Source organism: Syngnathus floridae, chromosome 6 (genome assembly GCF_059516105.1).
Source record: "Syngnathus floridae isolate MCC-2025c chromosome 6, RoL_Sflo_1.0, whole genome shotgun sequence".
NCBI classification, from domain to species: Eukaryota; Metazoa; Chordata; class Actinopteri; order Syngnathiformes; family Syngnathidae; genus Syngnathus; species Syngnathus floridae.
The window spans coordinates 16,714,521-16,730,800 of NC_142418.1; the positions used below are offsets into that span (position 1 = coordinate 16,714,521).

Genomic DNA, 16,280 nt, shown 5'->3' on the forward strand with positions numbered 1-16,280 from the left:
TCCAATTTTATCACTGATTTCTTAGTCACAAACTGAGTTCAGGGTTTTTACCACATATCCACAAATTTTGATTTTTTTTACTCTAATTTTAACCAACATTATCTAATTCACAAACACGTATCGAATATTCATGTGACTTGGTAAATGTGTACAATCCCAACGGTAGCGTTTTCATTTCCAATCTCCTTTCTCTGTTGGGAGGATTTCCTAAGTGTTCGGGAAATTACGTGTACTTTCGCTGCGTCCCTGTGACGTAGCAAAAGAGGGCGGCACCATGTTATCGTTTGACCGATTCTCGTTCTGTCCAATCAGAATGCTGAATGACGTAGAACGACGAATGAAAGTCAAACAAGATCAAACCCCGCCTTTGGACTTCTTGTTCTGTCCAATCACAGTGCAGTCTGACGTCATCCCCACGTATTAAAGAAAGATTATCGCGACAGGGACTCACTCGCCACTACTAGAAGACGCAAGAGATATGACAATCGACAAAATGGAGACGCCAGTACAACACGGGAAGGCTTGACCAAGAAAGAACAAGAAAAAAACATGGCGCTAATTTGGCAGAAAATGAAGAAGCGTCCGTGTAGTGACATTCATCTGTCGTTGACGCGGAGCCAGTTGGTCTTCGACGAAGAGTACCAGAATACGTGATTAGAGTTGTTGTTTTTTTCTCCCCGTATCGTCCAAAATGTCTCCGGCAATGACTTGTGATCGGACAACAACCATGGAGAGGTTCGGCAACCGGGGAATGGCACTTTTGCCCTGGACCAAGCAGATGTTAACAGTGCTGTGGGGGCAACTCTGGATTATGGTTCGGGTCATCTACTGTACCTTCTTGTCTGGTAAGAAGAAAACAAAAACGTTCGACTTTTTTCAGCCTACTCGTTCACTCTAGCACGTCCGCGGTGCGTTCAATGCATCCGCGGAAAATGGAGTGTTTTCCCGACCTCTCGTTATATACCTTTTTATTCTGTTGTCTATCGATTCACTTCGCTCTTGTCTCTTAAAGGTAACGGAGTCCGGGACTCCGGAAAAACAGTTTATAGAAACCACATTGATGAGTTTATATTAGTTTTGGATCGTGGATTTTAAAGAAGTGGTGAGTTTGTATTAGCTAATTTAACTGAGCTTAACTCGGAAAATTTGTCATTTGACGTCTAATCTACTACTCAGATTTAAATTTTTATTTTTTTTACCAATAAAAATTATATATACGTGTATTACTAAAACTTAGCAGCCACCGTAGAATGTTATGGGTTACGTAGACGGGGAGACTCGGGCATACCTTTTCAGTTGAGAAAACATGACGCAATACATACATTTTAAAATGTTTATTATATTATAGCTGTTCCATTTTAAATTATTGTTTTGCCCCGAGAAAAATAAAGCTCAGCTGATTTAAAAAAATGTGATTGTCAAGGATTCCATTTTTTGATTTGATTTTCTGCTTTTTCCCCTTTTCAAAACTTCTTCCAGTTTTCCAAATGTTTCGCTTCGAGGTGCACTTCCGGATCACAGACGAGATGGGCCAGCACAACCCGACCGAGTCCTTCCTTTTTTCCTCGTTGTTTGACGGCGACGCCGGCATGATGGTGGGCCACCCCAACGGCCTCTCCGACCTCTGTGCCGACGACGGCGGCAAGGCTGAGACGCTGCTGTCAGGCCTGACGCCCGACGACAGCGTCTACATGGGCTTCCACGGCGACTGGAACATCTTCTCGGCTTTTCCCAAGGAGGACGGCGACGCTAGCAAGTTTGACACCCAGGAAAGCCAAGCCATGTGGGAGTCCATGTCCACCACATGTAACGACCATTACGACCTCTTTGTGAAAAAGTCCAAAGCTGATATGACGGGAGGCAAAGTCACAGAGGAAATGTCGGGTCTGAAGATGTGGGTCAGCCGCTCTGACAGCGACTCCAGTTGGTCCAGCTGGTCCAGCTCTGACGTGTCCGTCGCCGACTTGGAGGAGAACGAACGCCTTCTCGAGTTCTTCTCCAATTCCGACGACCCGTATAACCCCATGTGCTTCACCGCCTGCACAGTCAGCAAAGCGCCGCTGCCCGTCTCAGCGGGTACCGACAGCGGCGAGGGCGGCCTTGCCTCTTCCTCAGAGGACGAGGACGAGCTTTGGAGGAGCCTCGGCCCAAAAGACGACCCTTACCACCCACTCAATTTCCAGGCCCGTCTAAACCACCAGCAGCCTCGACATGTTCCGGAGCCTGTGAAGAACACCCCTGCTAAACACACCACACCCCAAACAATCCGGAAACATTGCCAACGTGACACGCAACGCTCTGAACGTGTCATACGGGTGCCATGGAAACGACCCACTCAGAAATGTCAAACACCCGATATACCCAGACTCAAAACCCCCAAAAAGGTACGAGATTACTAACATATTTTTTTTTGTCTTTTGGATGGGAGGCGTGTGCGCAGTGCGCCAACGACTTGTTTATCGGTCGGCGTGTTGTCATGTGGACTGTTCACGTGACTCCAGCGAGTCATCTGAGACTTGTTGCCAGCTCGCAACATGGATTGCATCACAGCCACACAATCAACACAACTCCATTAACACAGCAGCCCCACACGAGACTGAATTAATAGATTCATTAAATGTACTTAAATCATTCAAATATACGTGGATATATAAAAAAATGTCCGACTGACGTGTTTTTGTTGGTTGTGTTTCTCCTACAGCGTGAGGTCCGCTTCTCTCCGGTGGTTGAGGTTCACGTGATGTGGGCGTGGCGCTTTGCCGCCGCCGCCTCCCGGAAAGGACCCTGGGAGGAGATGGCTCGGGACCGTGAGCGCTTTCGGCGCCGCGTGGGCGAGCTGGAGCGGGTCATCGGGTGCTGCTTGGAACCCGCGCACCGGGCCAAGATGCGTGTGTACGTCGACGCCCACACGAACCCAGGATGATTTTTTTGTTTTTTTTTGCTTGCAGTGAATATTTTGTTTTATTCATGGGATTGTTGTTGACATTTCACAACATTATACCTCAGACATTTTTTTTCTTGATTGTTGTTTTTAGTGTTTATTATTGCACTGATTGACACTTTGTGATGGTAATTCCAGCATTTTTGTTTGTTGCCTTGCATTGGGACCTAGTCGGAAAATCACTGTTTTGTGTATACTGAATGTACAGCAAGCACATTAGATGCCAGGAAAAACAGGAATGGGTTGATTGACTTTTGAAATATTTATTGAAGATGAGGTGTGATTCTTTTTCATTTATCCCTCAACTATTATAACTTGATGTTTTTCAGTATCATTTTTGTATTGTCTTAACACAATAGAAGACTTTTGGTAATGCTGTGACTTTGGATGTCGATTATTACTGATACTGATTAGTTTAACAAAAAAAAATGACATCAATAAAAAAATAAGATAATTTTGAGCTCGTTTTTTGGGGACTGAGTATCCTCTGGAGTTTTTATTTTTTATTTTTAAATCACTACACATTGCCACCCAAGCTTTTATTTGTGTAGCAAAGACACACACATGAACCAACCAAAATATTCTCACCAAGAAATTATTTCTCGAAAGCCCGTTCATCTTATCTCTTGTAAGACTGTCGTAAGACAACAGCGTGTATGATGAAATGACGTCCCTAGGGGGCGCAATCAATTAGCAACACACACATCCGCACATGCAGTGATCTTAATTGGTTGTTGCTGACACACAGCAAGGCAGTTCCTATTAACATGAATCATGTTGACATTGGGTTATTGTTCATATGTAGATGCACTTTATTATGAATGCAAATAAAATGTCAACGACACTTGCATTTTGGCTCCACTCTGGTTGCTAGGCAACCATCGATGGCGTGGAAAGGATTGCAGGAGATTGCAGCACATGTGGATGATAACGATGGTGATCACGAAGATGATGATGATGAAGATCTGCTCTTTCGCTCAACCTCAAGGGTGGCAATTAGCTGATGATGCAACCCGCCTGCAGCAAGCTAAGCTGCCTCATTCAAGTTGCAAGGTGCGTAAACCCTCAAAAAAGTTCCAAGAATGTGAGAGACCTAAAAGGCACAGAAAATCTGCCATTTTAGTTTGAAATCGCTCTTTTACATTAATTTTGTTCATTTTCAGTATTTCAGAATTTGTGGATGAATTCTACCTCCAAACCAGTTCCACTTAGCATCAGGAAATTCGGTTGGAGGGTCTATAGACTCATCAAAAAATTTCAAGAAGACACGGGGAGGTTGTTATTTTGATTTTAAGCAGCTATTTTAGGGTAACATTGATTTCCAACGCTCCATCACAGGTTTAAGTCCATGTCAGATAGGATTGTATTGAATGATGGACTTTGTCGCCCTCAAGTGGTCAAGATATGTACTGCGCCATGCGTCGTCAACAATCAGTAAGAAAGTTTATCTCCCTTGTTGCAGTGTAAAGACCACCTATAGAGGGCGGCAAAGCGACATAAATATTCTGGACTAGATTTGCTTTACATTCAAATAAATGATTATTTTATAATATAGGATATCATATACAGTACATGACATTGATGTATTATATATATTATATATTTAGGTCATATTTGTGCAAAATGTTACTTATTGTGCTGATAGTTTGCAGCAGCGGTTGACGAGTGCTGGGAGAGTTGGAGCTGTTTTGAAGACTTGAAAGTTTGTGCTGAGTTAGTTGAAATGGAATCCGAAGGAAAGGGAGCTCGAGTGAGGCCTGCGAGCAGCAGTCAGTTGAAACATGGCGCTCAGCCATGCATTATTTAGCCTTCATTTGCACAAGACAAGACACAATGTGTGGCGGCGGCGCTCACATCGTGCCAGAAGGATGTTTTTAAGTTTTAAGAGTTATTTACTCTACGTGACTTGTCTAACGGCAACAATATCTTTCACCACAACGTGGCAGTAGAAGTGTTATGCTTCGCTTCACCAGAAGGTGATAAACGTGATTTATCGTTGCAAGTTTGCCTCGCCTCTTTCCCCATCTAACTTCAAACAATGTGAATGTTTGGCTGACGTATTGCTGCACTTTTGCCCCCTGGTTGTGTGTGCACAAAAGGACCCTCAGTGTTTGTAGTGAGAGGCGGAGGGAGGTGTTTGAAATCCATCTTTGTAATCCTGCACCTTGTATGTGTTTCTGTGTGCAGAGGCGGAGCTAGGATTTTTTTTTCCGTGGGGTGGGGGGGCAAGGATATCTCAGGGTCCACAAAATAAAACCTTTTTCTTTTCCCACCAACCCTGAAAAAATATCTTCAAAAAAGACTGATAAAGAAATAAAAATCCCGTAAAATTGATCAAATACCCCAAATTCAATTATACCTAGGGGGTCCGAGCATATTTCAAAGGGAGGCAGTGCCCCCTCGGCCCACCCTCTAGCTCCGCCAGTGAGTCTGTTTTTCCCACCACTGTTGCAAATACTGACTGGGTTATTTTTGAGATTACCATTCCAGGTTGCTCCACAGTGTAACCTACACGCCTTCTCACGACTATAGCAGTTGGCCCCCACTGCCTTCCATTATGCTTTCTTCCTGGGTAACATTTTATCTGTCCACACAAGTACTCTGCAAACCCAAGAGAGATCCAACCTCTGCGCCCTTTCCTTAACCTGCCTCGTCGGGAGGTGTTTTCCGGGCCTCCAAAAGCACTTTTGAGATAAGCCCACAGACTTGGAAAATGTGCTCACTCTTGGGACGGGGCCAGAATGTTGTTTTTTTCCCATCACACAGAGAATGAACGTGTTGGAAAATGACTGTTTTTCTTTGTGTTCACAGCAGATTTGGAAATGACAGGGCGGCAGCGGGTGTTGTCACAAGCACGCCACCACACGCCTCATCCAGGATGCAAAAGGAGATTCCGATGAACTCAGCGTTCCTGACAGGTGACTGTGAACGCATCGTGTACATAGTGTGTGTGCGTTTGCGTGTAATAATAAACGGCTGGTGGAGCGATGACGCATTTGTAGCATGCAGACGTCAAAACAATAAGCAACAGGATCGTACGTAGCCGTAAAAGTTGCATTTTAAAAAGGTGTTTACAGGGTGCAGTTCTGATCCAAGCCTGCAGGGCAGATGTGATTAAAATAAAAAATATTCATCCGACTCACACGCGAATTATTTTTCCGAATAAATAATTTCGCATGACAAAAAAAAGCGGTTTAAGTTTCAAAAGTGACATTCCGCATAAGCTCTGAGTCATCAGCGCCCTCTCCCGCATACAGTTGGCCGATGTCCGCCTCTCGACGGCGTCCCTGAAGGCAGCGCTGGCCCGTGCTGAGTGATCGCGTCTCTCCGGGGAGACTCAACCGAGAGATGAACTAGGACAAGCGGATCATGGCGGCACCTCTGGGCCGGGACTCCCTGCCCGAACATTGGACGTACGGTGTGTGCGGGGACGGGAGGGTCTTCTTTATCAAGTGAGTCAGCTCCCTTCCGTTTCTCTTCGCCTATTTTTGCTCTTCGCTTCGGCGTAACAGGTGTTTTTTCCACCCCTCCCCATTCTCCTCTCTCGCCACCTTCCTCCACCCCTCTCCCGCGCGTTCGTGCGTGCGTCCGGGAACAAGCGACCAGACACGGGAGACCACCTGGCTGCACCCCCGCTCCGCCGAGCCGGTCAACTCGGGACATATGATCCGCTCAGGTAAGCTAGCAACGCCTCGGTTCCTTTAGCCCCGGTTGGCCCGGTTCTTGTCGACACGACTCGGCGTTTCAACTTTCAAGTTTTTTTTATTTCATCTTTTTAGACCTGCCTAAGGGATGGGAGGAAGGCTTCACGGATGAAGGCGCGAGCTACTTTATCGAGTAAGTACGAAATGAAAGTTTTTTTTCGAAGTGTTCATGAACGCGTCACCTGTATCAAGTTAGCGTCGCTTTAAAGTAATGGCTGCCGCTCGTTAAGCCACAAGCACATGTGGTTGCTACAATTTATTCGGAGCATACCTGGATTTACATTTCATGTGGCTATAATGTATTTTAGATATATTAATAATTCCTCAAAAGCTTTTATTGCACCTATCTAGGTTTGCTGATATTTTTATTGTATTTCTGCATAATATTTTTCCACCTAATATTTTTATTTTCAACAATTTTGGCAGTGATTTTTTGGTAATATTTTGTGATTTTTCTGCATAATATTTAAATGTTTTTGTCCAAACTGTTACCATTATTTAATTTTCAACTTTTGTTTGTCTTCCAATACACTTTGATTTCGTCTTTCAGAACTGTTTGTTTTCAAAAGTTTTTTTCTTTACACATGTTGTGCCCAGGGAGCGTAAACGACAAGAAAAAATGCTATCAAACTTCCCCACAGTGGGACAGATATGTCAATATCAACTTTAAAGAGATCTGTCATGTTTTTTAGTGAAAAGCGATCCGAGCTTTTTTTTTTTTGGCATAAAATATGCCGCAGGGGATGTTTTGCCTGTCGCTTCTGTCACGGTAGGCGACTTGCATCTTTTGAATACCGACATACTTGTGCGCGAAGGCAACCAAATATTATCTTCAAGGTAGAGAAATGAGGCTCAAAACACTGTTGACACACTGCAGCAAGAGTTAAGTCAATATCTCGCTTGCTGTGTCAATTCCAACTGAGAATAATTAAATTTTTGCTTTATTGCATTGTTTTATTACACAGTTTCATGTTAACCAATTTATTTAACCTATTTGTGTTTTTGTTTTAGTCCTTTATTAATTCTCAGTCCTTATTGGATCTGTTGTTTCCAATTTATTTCCATTCAATATAATTTAAATGAAGCTCTTGTAAGATTGTGGCCAACAATTTTTTTTGTTAGATATTTGTAGTGTGTTCGAGTGGACTTAACATTTTGGATTATTATCCTTTATATTATTTGAATCCATTCTTAATCTCATTTTGATGCAACTCCTGTGTTTAGATGTGCCAGATGGCGAGGTCGCTTTTAGTATAGCCTCAATAAAATAACTTTTTTTTTTTTTTTTTTTTTAGCGCCCCCATCGCAAGTCGTGCTGTGCTGATAAATATGGTGACATAATGTTTGTCTGCCTGCCGGCTATTTGCTGGCATATTTATCCCGCCGGGTGAAGTTTACTTTGCCTGGACTTGTTGAATAACCGCTCTGACTTGTGGACTCAATGTGGTGCGTTTGAACTGAAAGACCCCCCCCCAACATACTTCCGTGTGTGTGTGGTTAATTATTGTTCGATATCAGCACTATCAAAAAAAACAACTATGTATTTTTTTTTGGGGGGGGGGAGCGGCTACTAATTCAACTTGCAACTTTAGAATATCAAATATTGACCTAATTAAGCCAACTAAACAAGTGGCAGAGTTGTTTTGCTTCTATCAATACAATAGAAATTATGAGTTAAATAAAGTACATGTTGTCATGGTAACAAAAACCAAATACAGTACGGAGAAGGTGAAAAGCCTTGAAAGTGTGTGACGCTATCGGGAGACCGTGACAAAATAGGCTTATCTCCAATCAGCTTACATCATGTCAGGAGTGTGCGTGGTCGCGCTTCTCGGAAGACTTCGCAACATTTTAGAAGCATACGTCTTACAAGGTCGACTTGATTTGTCGTACAATGAATGAATTGTGTACTGAATGAGCATCCGAAGAGAGCCAACATAAAGGATTCGTCATCGAGATTTACTGAAGAAGCAAAGTGGACTACTTTTGATTTGTTCAGGTTTTAAATGAATTAGGGAAGAGGCTGAGAACGATGAATATTTGAAGAAAAAAAAGACGTTTTGGCATTATGGCGGCGGCTGAAAAGTGTCTGCAGATTTTTTTTCCCGGGGTGGCAAGATGTTAAAGTTCGAGAACATTGGCTCGGTTGCTGCTGTTGAATTTTTAACGAGCAATATCGACTTGTGCGGTTTTATTTGTCACACGTTGGCCTCACGACTCATCCGGCAGACTTTGACCTTACGTAGTCAATTAATAACCAGCTTGGCCGACATGTCAGGTATGGAGCAGGATGAACGGCGTGGATCATTAATAGATTTTTAACCCGACGGCCAGTTAACGATTTTGAAAAAGGCCAAACACTTTTGGAGGGCTTTTTTAAGTGGCACAAAAACAAGTGTTCAAGCTGACATTTAAATCCAGTAGGGTGTCCAAAAAACCTGAATGCTAGGAATTTCTTTTTAGAAGTCAGGAAGAAAATGAAAAGTCTTTTCATATAATGCAAATGTCAAGGTGAGATGAGAGAGACAATGACTCACACTTGACTCACTGCGTTCTGACTCAAGTCTTGAAGCAGCACCAACGGCTAATGTTTTATCTGCAGCTGTGTGTATACGTGAAAGTGTGTGTGTGTCACAACACTTTGTTTTTATCGCTTCATAATGGTAAACAAAGGAAGCTAAGCTCTTCATTTTTCTTATCAAACGGAATTTTGATAACCCTCACCCTAACTAGAAAGAAAAGAAGCAACACTAATAATAATAATAAGAAGAATGAATCCTCATCATACTTTGATTTAGTCTTTTAATATATTAAAGTCAGAATTCTAATGACGTTCGATGGATCCTAAAATGTATACCCCAAAAAATTGACTTCCCTAAAGCATCAAACAAATCTTGGAATTTTCTTCGCTCTATGGTGAAATAAAAACTCAATATTTAACAAAAGGTGGACAAAAAAGGTGGTTTGTAATGATTTAGACTTTTTTTATACATTTGTAAAAAAAAAAAAAAAAAGCCTTGAATAACAAAACTAAATTTGAAATTCTCTTTGTTCAACGGCAAAGCAAGAACTCTAATGATTACGAACAAGATCTGACACAGATAGACCGTTATTATTTTTTTAAAAATATGCTTCAAACATCAAACGAAACTTTGAATTGTCTGCGCTGTATTGTCGGCGCAAGAACACAATACATTTTAAACCTGATGTAACACAAGACTGGACCGATAAAGTCCTCCGAAAGCTACAGTATGTCCCAAAATTGCTCTAATTAGCAAATAATGATCTTGTACAAGATGGACCCCGAAAAGCAGTACAATTTTCTCCAGCTAGCTTCTCTTTCAGTTTCACGCATGAACTACAATGAGGCTAATTGAGATGGAAGCAGGTTAATTAGCAAGATTAGCAAGAAAATAGCCATGAAACAACAATCGTGTTATTTCCAGAAGTTCTCATTAGCTAGCTTTGTGTGTCTTTGAAGTTAGCCTGAAAATAAAATGTCCTGAATATTTAACCTGGGCCCTCAGGCGGCAAGATTAATCCTCGAGACCTCGCGGAGGATCTGATTTAAACTCGGGGAGCTTGACTGCTAGTTATTCAAAGTACTCCTTTCGGTATAATCGTTCTAAAACCTCCGGCCGTTATTCGAGAAAAGCCTCGGGGAGGATGAAATCATCGAGAGACTATCTGACCTTTGTACCGGGTTTGGCTCGGAATAAAATGTCAGTTCTGCGCATCGGTCTGCACGCTGGCATCTCTTTCATACCCCCACGGTCAAAATGTCAACACGGAACTGGAGAACATCTGGCTCTGCTTACCTGGAACACAAAAACAACTTGCTATTTCCTCTCATCGTGTCTGCTAGCTTTACAGACAATATCACAGATTAGACCAAAAAAGGACAGGTGGGGAAATACAAGCAAGCAACAGCAGAGACGGGTCGGAAAATGTGTTAACAAGGCGGCCATTTTCTCGGAACAAAAACAACCGAGCAACTTGATTTGTCTAGGACTGGAAATCGCGGTGGGTGTCCGTCCGTCTGTGTCCAACCCGGAGCAAAGGAGGCCTCACACAATGGAGCGATTGAGGGACAAACAACAAGACGGTTGAGACCATGTCAAAGCCGGCCCGCTTGGAGGATACAATCGCCTTTGTGTCAGTAGAACCACATGGGCGAGGTTGCCAGGTCACCAAAACGTTTTTTTTTCTCCACCACGGGGTTAGTTAGGAAGCAGAGTGGCGTGGAGCTAGGCGGTTTGTGTCGTCGCTAATCATCCCGCGTGGAAGTTGGAGCAAGGATGGGGACTTGCTGCAGCCGGAGGCCGATCCATGAAAGCGGGCTCAAGTCGGTTCCCGTCAAACGCCGCGTTATCTTTGCTATGACCGACGAGCATCGGGAACTCCCCGCGAGGAATCCGTTACGTGATTCGAGGTAACGTAGAAATGGACGTGATGTTTTGTTTGGTGGAAATGGAAATATTGGCCTAGTTGATGGGACAAGTTGTTTGACTCGTCTTGTGTTCCAGCGGTTTCTCCCTGGGGGGGGGGCGGGGATGCAGTCAGTTATTTCGAAGAGCGACGGAGCTGATCATAACGAGACAACTTTAATAATTGCCGCCACGTCTCCTGGCAGTTCGTCACGTTCCGCCCCACCGTTCAAAGCAGCAGAGGAAAATGGATTTCGTCAAAAGAGCGGCGGAGTTTTTCGGTTACTTACATTTGTCTCTCGTATGGATTTTTCTCCTTCACGGTTGCTGCTTTATTGACAAAAAGCCACTGGAATTAACTTCTCCAATTGCCCAGCGCATTTTTCATGTGCGGGTACCTAATGTGACTCCCGGGGGTTGTTTGGAACACGCGCACATTGACGTCCAATCATTTTTTGTCTGGGGCTGCTTTTTAATCAGATGTGTTTTTGTGAGAGTGACAAAATGACGCAAGCGGTTAAAAGCAGTCCATTAGAATGAAGCTAAGAGGCACCTGATGGAGCCGACCGATTGCGCCTCCGTGTCTTTGCCGATCCCACGTAGCATCCTGCCATTTTGTATTTCTGCAGGCGGTAGCCGAGCTATTATTGGGGCAGTTATATTTTGAAATGTGAGCAAAATTTTGATAGCACTTGACAGCACAGACAAGTTCGGTAGATCGTGAGCAATTCTTCAAAAAAGAAGTTTCAAGGCACTTCCGGTTGAAGTTTACCGTCAAATACAACAAAAATCAAAGAACAGCACTTTTTGTAATTAAAAAAAACATGTAGCTTTAAAGCCTGTTAGCTTAATGCTAACGAATACTGGGAAACACCATTTGGTTGTGATATTTTAAAGTCATTCATTCAAATTTATTCAATTATCTCAGGAGGCGGCCATTTTGCATAGTTCGACTTGTTGTCGACTGAATATGACATCACAGTTGCTCAGATAATGACCAATCACGGCTCAGCTTACTAAAGTCACGTGACTTAACTCCCGAAATAAGCAAAAACGAGGAGTCAAGTTAAATACTAAGGATTAATTAGTCAAGTCATGTATTTTATTCATTATACGTGTATAGTTTTAATTAATTAAGATTAATCGGTTATCTAAAATTCATTCTGCCAAACATTGGCGTTACAACACCCTCAAGGACGCCATTTTTCTCCCCTTAGAGAAAATGTGATCCGAAGTTATTTTTCGGACGGACATTATGCGGCGGTCGCGCAGATGAGACGATCTCATTACGATAAAAGCGCCAGCGTTGCAATTTGAGCGCCGCACTTATCTGTCGCCTCCATTTGCGCAACCCGCCGCAGTCGTTCCTCTTTTTAATATTCGATTGCTATTTACTGCCGCCGGAGTCCAATTTGTTGCTCACAGAAACGTTATTAGCTTCGTTCCGTCTCTGCGAACCGGGCTCGCCTCGCGTAGAAAACGGGCCTCATCAAATGTTATACGTGAAGGAGTGAAAGGGAGTTCTCACCTGTGACACAGGTGGCAATGCTACTTTTATATTGGACACAGATGCTAGCGGCGGATTGTGTGGTCAGGGGTTGCTCATTATTATTTTTTTGAGCTGTGACACATCCTAATGGAGGTAGAAGCTTGTTCTGGAAATAGAAACGGGTCCACAAATTGCTCCGTGCGTAATCATTTTTTAATCTTCACGTAATGTTGCGAGTGTGGAATAACACCGACTGTTGACGTATTCATAACAGATGCTAAAATATGCTAATAGACACATCCCCTAATATCCCCTTCAGTATTTTCTTTACTACATAATTAAATGACTCAAAAGAGACTTGCCCAGAGGTGCAAGGAGTCTGGTTCTTGCGAATCAAACGTGAGCAAGAACGGACCCAGAACCAGCTGGACCCAGTCCCATAAAAAGAAATTTGGTTTTAATTGTCGTGTCAGATTTTAGTGGTGAAGATGAAACAGTGTGGTGATGCCCCAAGGTGCAGTATTAATAGCACAGCTTTTGTGTGTGTGTTTGTGTGGATGAGAATCGGGTTCAACATTGCCTGCAGGCATATGAACACACACTCACGCACACACACACACACACACACAGACTCCTCTATGGGCTTAATAACTGGTTGGGAGTACGATTGATGATCAGGTTCTCCACAGGAAGGTGTCCCACCAGGCAGTGACGGAAGGAAAAAGAGGAAACGAGGAAGGAATGGGGTTTTAGATTTGACTCAGGGGTCCTAAAGTGAAAAAAAAAAAGATCCTGAACAGGATAATGAAAAGCAAAAATGGACGTAAGATAGTGGCTTAACTGCATCTTGGAGTAATTGAGGCCAAATGAAGGTTGACGTCGCTGGAGCCGTGTGACCTCCAGCGCTGAGGTGTGTCGGGCGAGGAGGCGGCTTTAAGAGACGCGACGGGTCCCGTAAACCCGGCTCAAGTCGCACTCCTGCTGCCGTGAGGCTTGTGGATAAGAGGCTGCGTTCTCTTGTGTGTTCCAAGCCAGATTAGGATTATATTTTCAGATAAAAACAAACAGCAGCACTTCCTCTTTCTTTTTCCAGCCCTTCCAATCTCTTGTCTTGCTGTTTCCTCTCAGATGACAATTGCTTTTTCTTCAGTTTCTGGGCGACTGTGATGTGACTAGCCAATTACCGAGCCCTTCACCTCGCCTCCGCTGTGACTATATATTTTTACCTCGAGTGCAGATCTTATATTTCCGTATAGTCTTTACATCTGGAGTGCAAAAACGTTTTTGCTCACGGGCCACATTTGAGTTTGAAATAGGACAGATGGGCCAGGTTGTTGTCGTAGATGTCGTTTGAAAATGTTTGTAAAGTGTGTGAACTGGAGGCAGGCAACAAAAGGTCTGTTTGGTTGTAAGGAGTCGCTGCAGGAGTGTTTGCATTGTCACTGGCTGTTTCTTAATTTGATTATTTTGGGGGCTGGATATTTGAATGTGTTGTATTAATGTAAAAAAAAAATCAGCTGACTTTTTTTAAACGATTTTAAATGATTTACTGTCTGATTAATTGGTCAGACCTTACTTATTAACATTATATATCATTATATACTATTATTTATTATTATTATGAATATTATGATTATTATGATTATGATGATGATTATTAAGATATATTATAATATTTATTATGATTATTATTAATATATATTATAATATTAATTATTATTATGAATAGTATTATTATATATATATACATATATATATATATATATATATATATATATATATATATATATATATATATATATATATATATATATATATATATATATATATATATATATATATAATCAATTATATATCATTATATATTAGTATGTATAATTAATTGTATATCATTATTTATTCTTATGAATATGCTTATTATTATGATTGTTATTATTATTGTCATGAGCTGACTGGGGTCAAGAGGCGGGGCTTAATCTGGGCTGCTCACTAGTCAATCACAGAGAATCCCATTAGCTAATCTAATTATTATACAGCCATTACACTTTTAATCTTGCGCATCCCCAGGGCACGAACGATGCTTTAGGAAGGCCCAATCTAATGTAAGCGTTATAAAAGCATCGCTGGTCGGTGTAGCTGCTCCGAGAATGTAAACAGCCTTCTGCCAGGTGTACGACTGTGCCAGGTCACCTTTGCTCGATCCAAGAATGGCGGGCGCACACCTGGATTTAGCTCATCGGCCACCTGTCGCATGCTTAACTGGAAGGTCAGTTGGTTTGCATGCTGCATTTCGCTTTGACTCGCAAGGTTATTTGGATCATCCGATCAGATGTTTTGGCACCTGATTTTGAGGATCTGCCGATTCGTGATACGATACCTTGGGAATATTTTAATCAAAGTGCAGACATCCTTCCGACTCTCTCGAATCGGTCTACCAATCAAGTGACATGCTAAATGGAGGCGGCGGATTATGAATTAAACATTAAAGGAAATGAAAAGAGAACAAAGCAGCGGGAGGTGGAGTTGATAGAGAGAGAGAGAGAGAGAGAATCGTGCCGGTTCATTTAAGCGGACTTTTAGGTACTGCTTGAAAAATGCTTTTGATAACAACCACGAGGAAGATGAAATGTACCGTCGGAACGCTCAAAGGTCAAATGACTTACAATTGACCCAATTTACGAGCTGAGAAATATTAAACTCCGCCTCTCTCTGCGGGAGCCGTGCCGCATTTTCTCACGATAAGATTCAACGTCAATAACGTTTTAAAAAAAGAGGTTTCTGGCTTGCTTTTATTTTTTTTGCTGACCAAGCATTCAATGGTGTCTGTTCTGGACAGTTTGCTGATATTACGCAAGCTGGACTAAAAAGGGTGAGCTCAGGTCTTTGCGTTCAGGTGTCAAATGACACCTGAGTCACAGTTTGAGTCGGCTTGCGAACGCGTTCGTTCGCTTCCTTCTCGCTCTCTCTCTCTCTCGTCCTTTCCGTCCCACAGCGGCGTGCATCCTGTCAGTGGCGCACGAGGCAGGAATCGAAAGGCTGGCTAGCTTTGTATACCTCCCTCTCTCTCTCTCTCTCTCTCTCTCTCTCTTCCCTCTCCACGTCCCGCCTTTCCTCCTCCAGCTACAGACACTCGCTCTTTTTACGAGGCGGGAAAAGCCAGTACGAAACCAGCGGTCGCTTCTCTCTCTCGAAACACGACCCAGACACAGATTTGGGATGAATTGTCGACATTCCGTGAACTTTGCGGGAGGATGGACGTCCGGTGGGGGTTGACCTCAAAGACAGCTGGTTTGTCTGATTATTCTCGAAAGCCTCGGGGAGGAGGAAGATCTGACTCTTGACGGGATTGCAAACGGGAGCCTGTGATGTCATTCCTCACCTGGGGTGCTTGTCTGGGGTTTTGCTGAGTACTTCTTTGTGGATCTGACTTCCATTCCAGGTGTGCAAACCACTCGGTGATCTCATTTGATGAATGTGAGATCACCTGAAATAGATAAGCACACTTTTTGGACTTGAAATCAAATCATCATGTGGAATCAGTCGGGATACTGCAATCACATACCTCAACCTGGATATCCCTTCTACCACGCTCCTTGCAGGTATGCAACCTACAAACCCGCATTCCAAATTAGCTGTCTCGCTGGAAGTATGTTTTAAATGGTTTACAAAAAACACTTAGCCACACCTGACTCAGTTGGATGACAGGTTCACTTCTCACT

At 42.9% G+C, this 16,280-nt stretch overlaps 2 protein-coding genes across 9 annotated transcripts in view; both read left to right on the forward strand.

Moving 5' to 3' along the window:
* Window positions 1–428: 428 nt before the first annotated feature.
* Window positions 429–3,395, forward strand: LOC148396935 (uncharacterized). Its single transcript, XM_088379409.1, has 3 exons — window positions 429–845; window positions 1,480–2,384; window positions 2,702–3,395. The coding sequence occupies exons 1-3, from the start codon at window positions 692–694 to the stop codon at window positions 2,921–2,923; spliced, it is 1,281 nt and encodes a 426-aa protein (XP_088235535.1). The 5' UTR covers window positions 429–691; the 3' UTR covers window positions 2,924–3,395.
* A 2,307-nt stretch (window positions 3,396–5,702) lies between these two features.
* LOC148396936 (pleckstrin homology domain-containing family A member 7-like) overlaps window positions 5,703–16,280 on the forward strand; it is a 37,199-nt gene continuing 26,621 nt past the window's right edge. The window contains exons 1-4 of one of the 8 annotated variants that reach the window (XR_015859010.1): window positions 5,703–5,859; window positions 6,199–6,393; window positions 6,541–6,617; window positions 6,721–6,778. Coding sequence is in view for 6 of the 8 variants with exons in the window: in XM_088378420.1 (XP_088234546.1) it covers window positions 6,311–6,393; window positions 6,541–6,617; window positions 6,721–6,778 (218 nt within the window). In the remaining 2 variants the exon portion in view is untranslated. Of the gene's footprint in view, window positions 5,860–6,198; window positions 6,394–6,540; window positions 6,618–6,720; window positions 6,779–15,694; window positions 16,161–16,280 lie in introns of those variants that run through there. The other 7 variants (XR_015859009.1, XM_088378420.1, XM_088378418.1 and 4 more) reach the window with 7 other exon arrangements.

Coding starts and splice junctions, on each gene's coding strand:
- LOC148396935 (XM_088379409.1), top strand. CDS start 692: ATGTCTCCGGCAATGACTTGTGATCGGACAACAACCATGGAGAGGTTC. Junction 846..1,479: donor CTACTGTACCTTCTTGTCTG/GTAAGAAGAAAA, acceptor AACTTCTTCCAG/TTTTCCAAATGTTTCGCTTC. Junction 2,385..2,701: donor GACTCAAAACCCCCAAAAAG/GTACGAGATTAC, acceptor TTTCTCCTACAG/CGTGAGGTCCGCTTCTCTCC.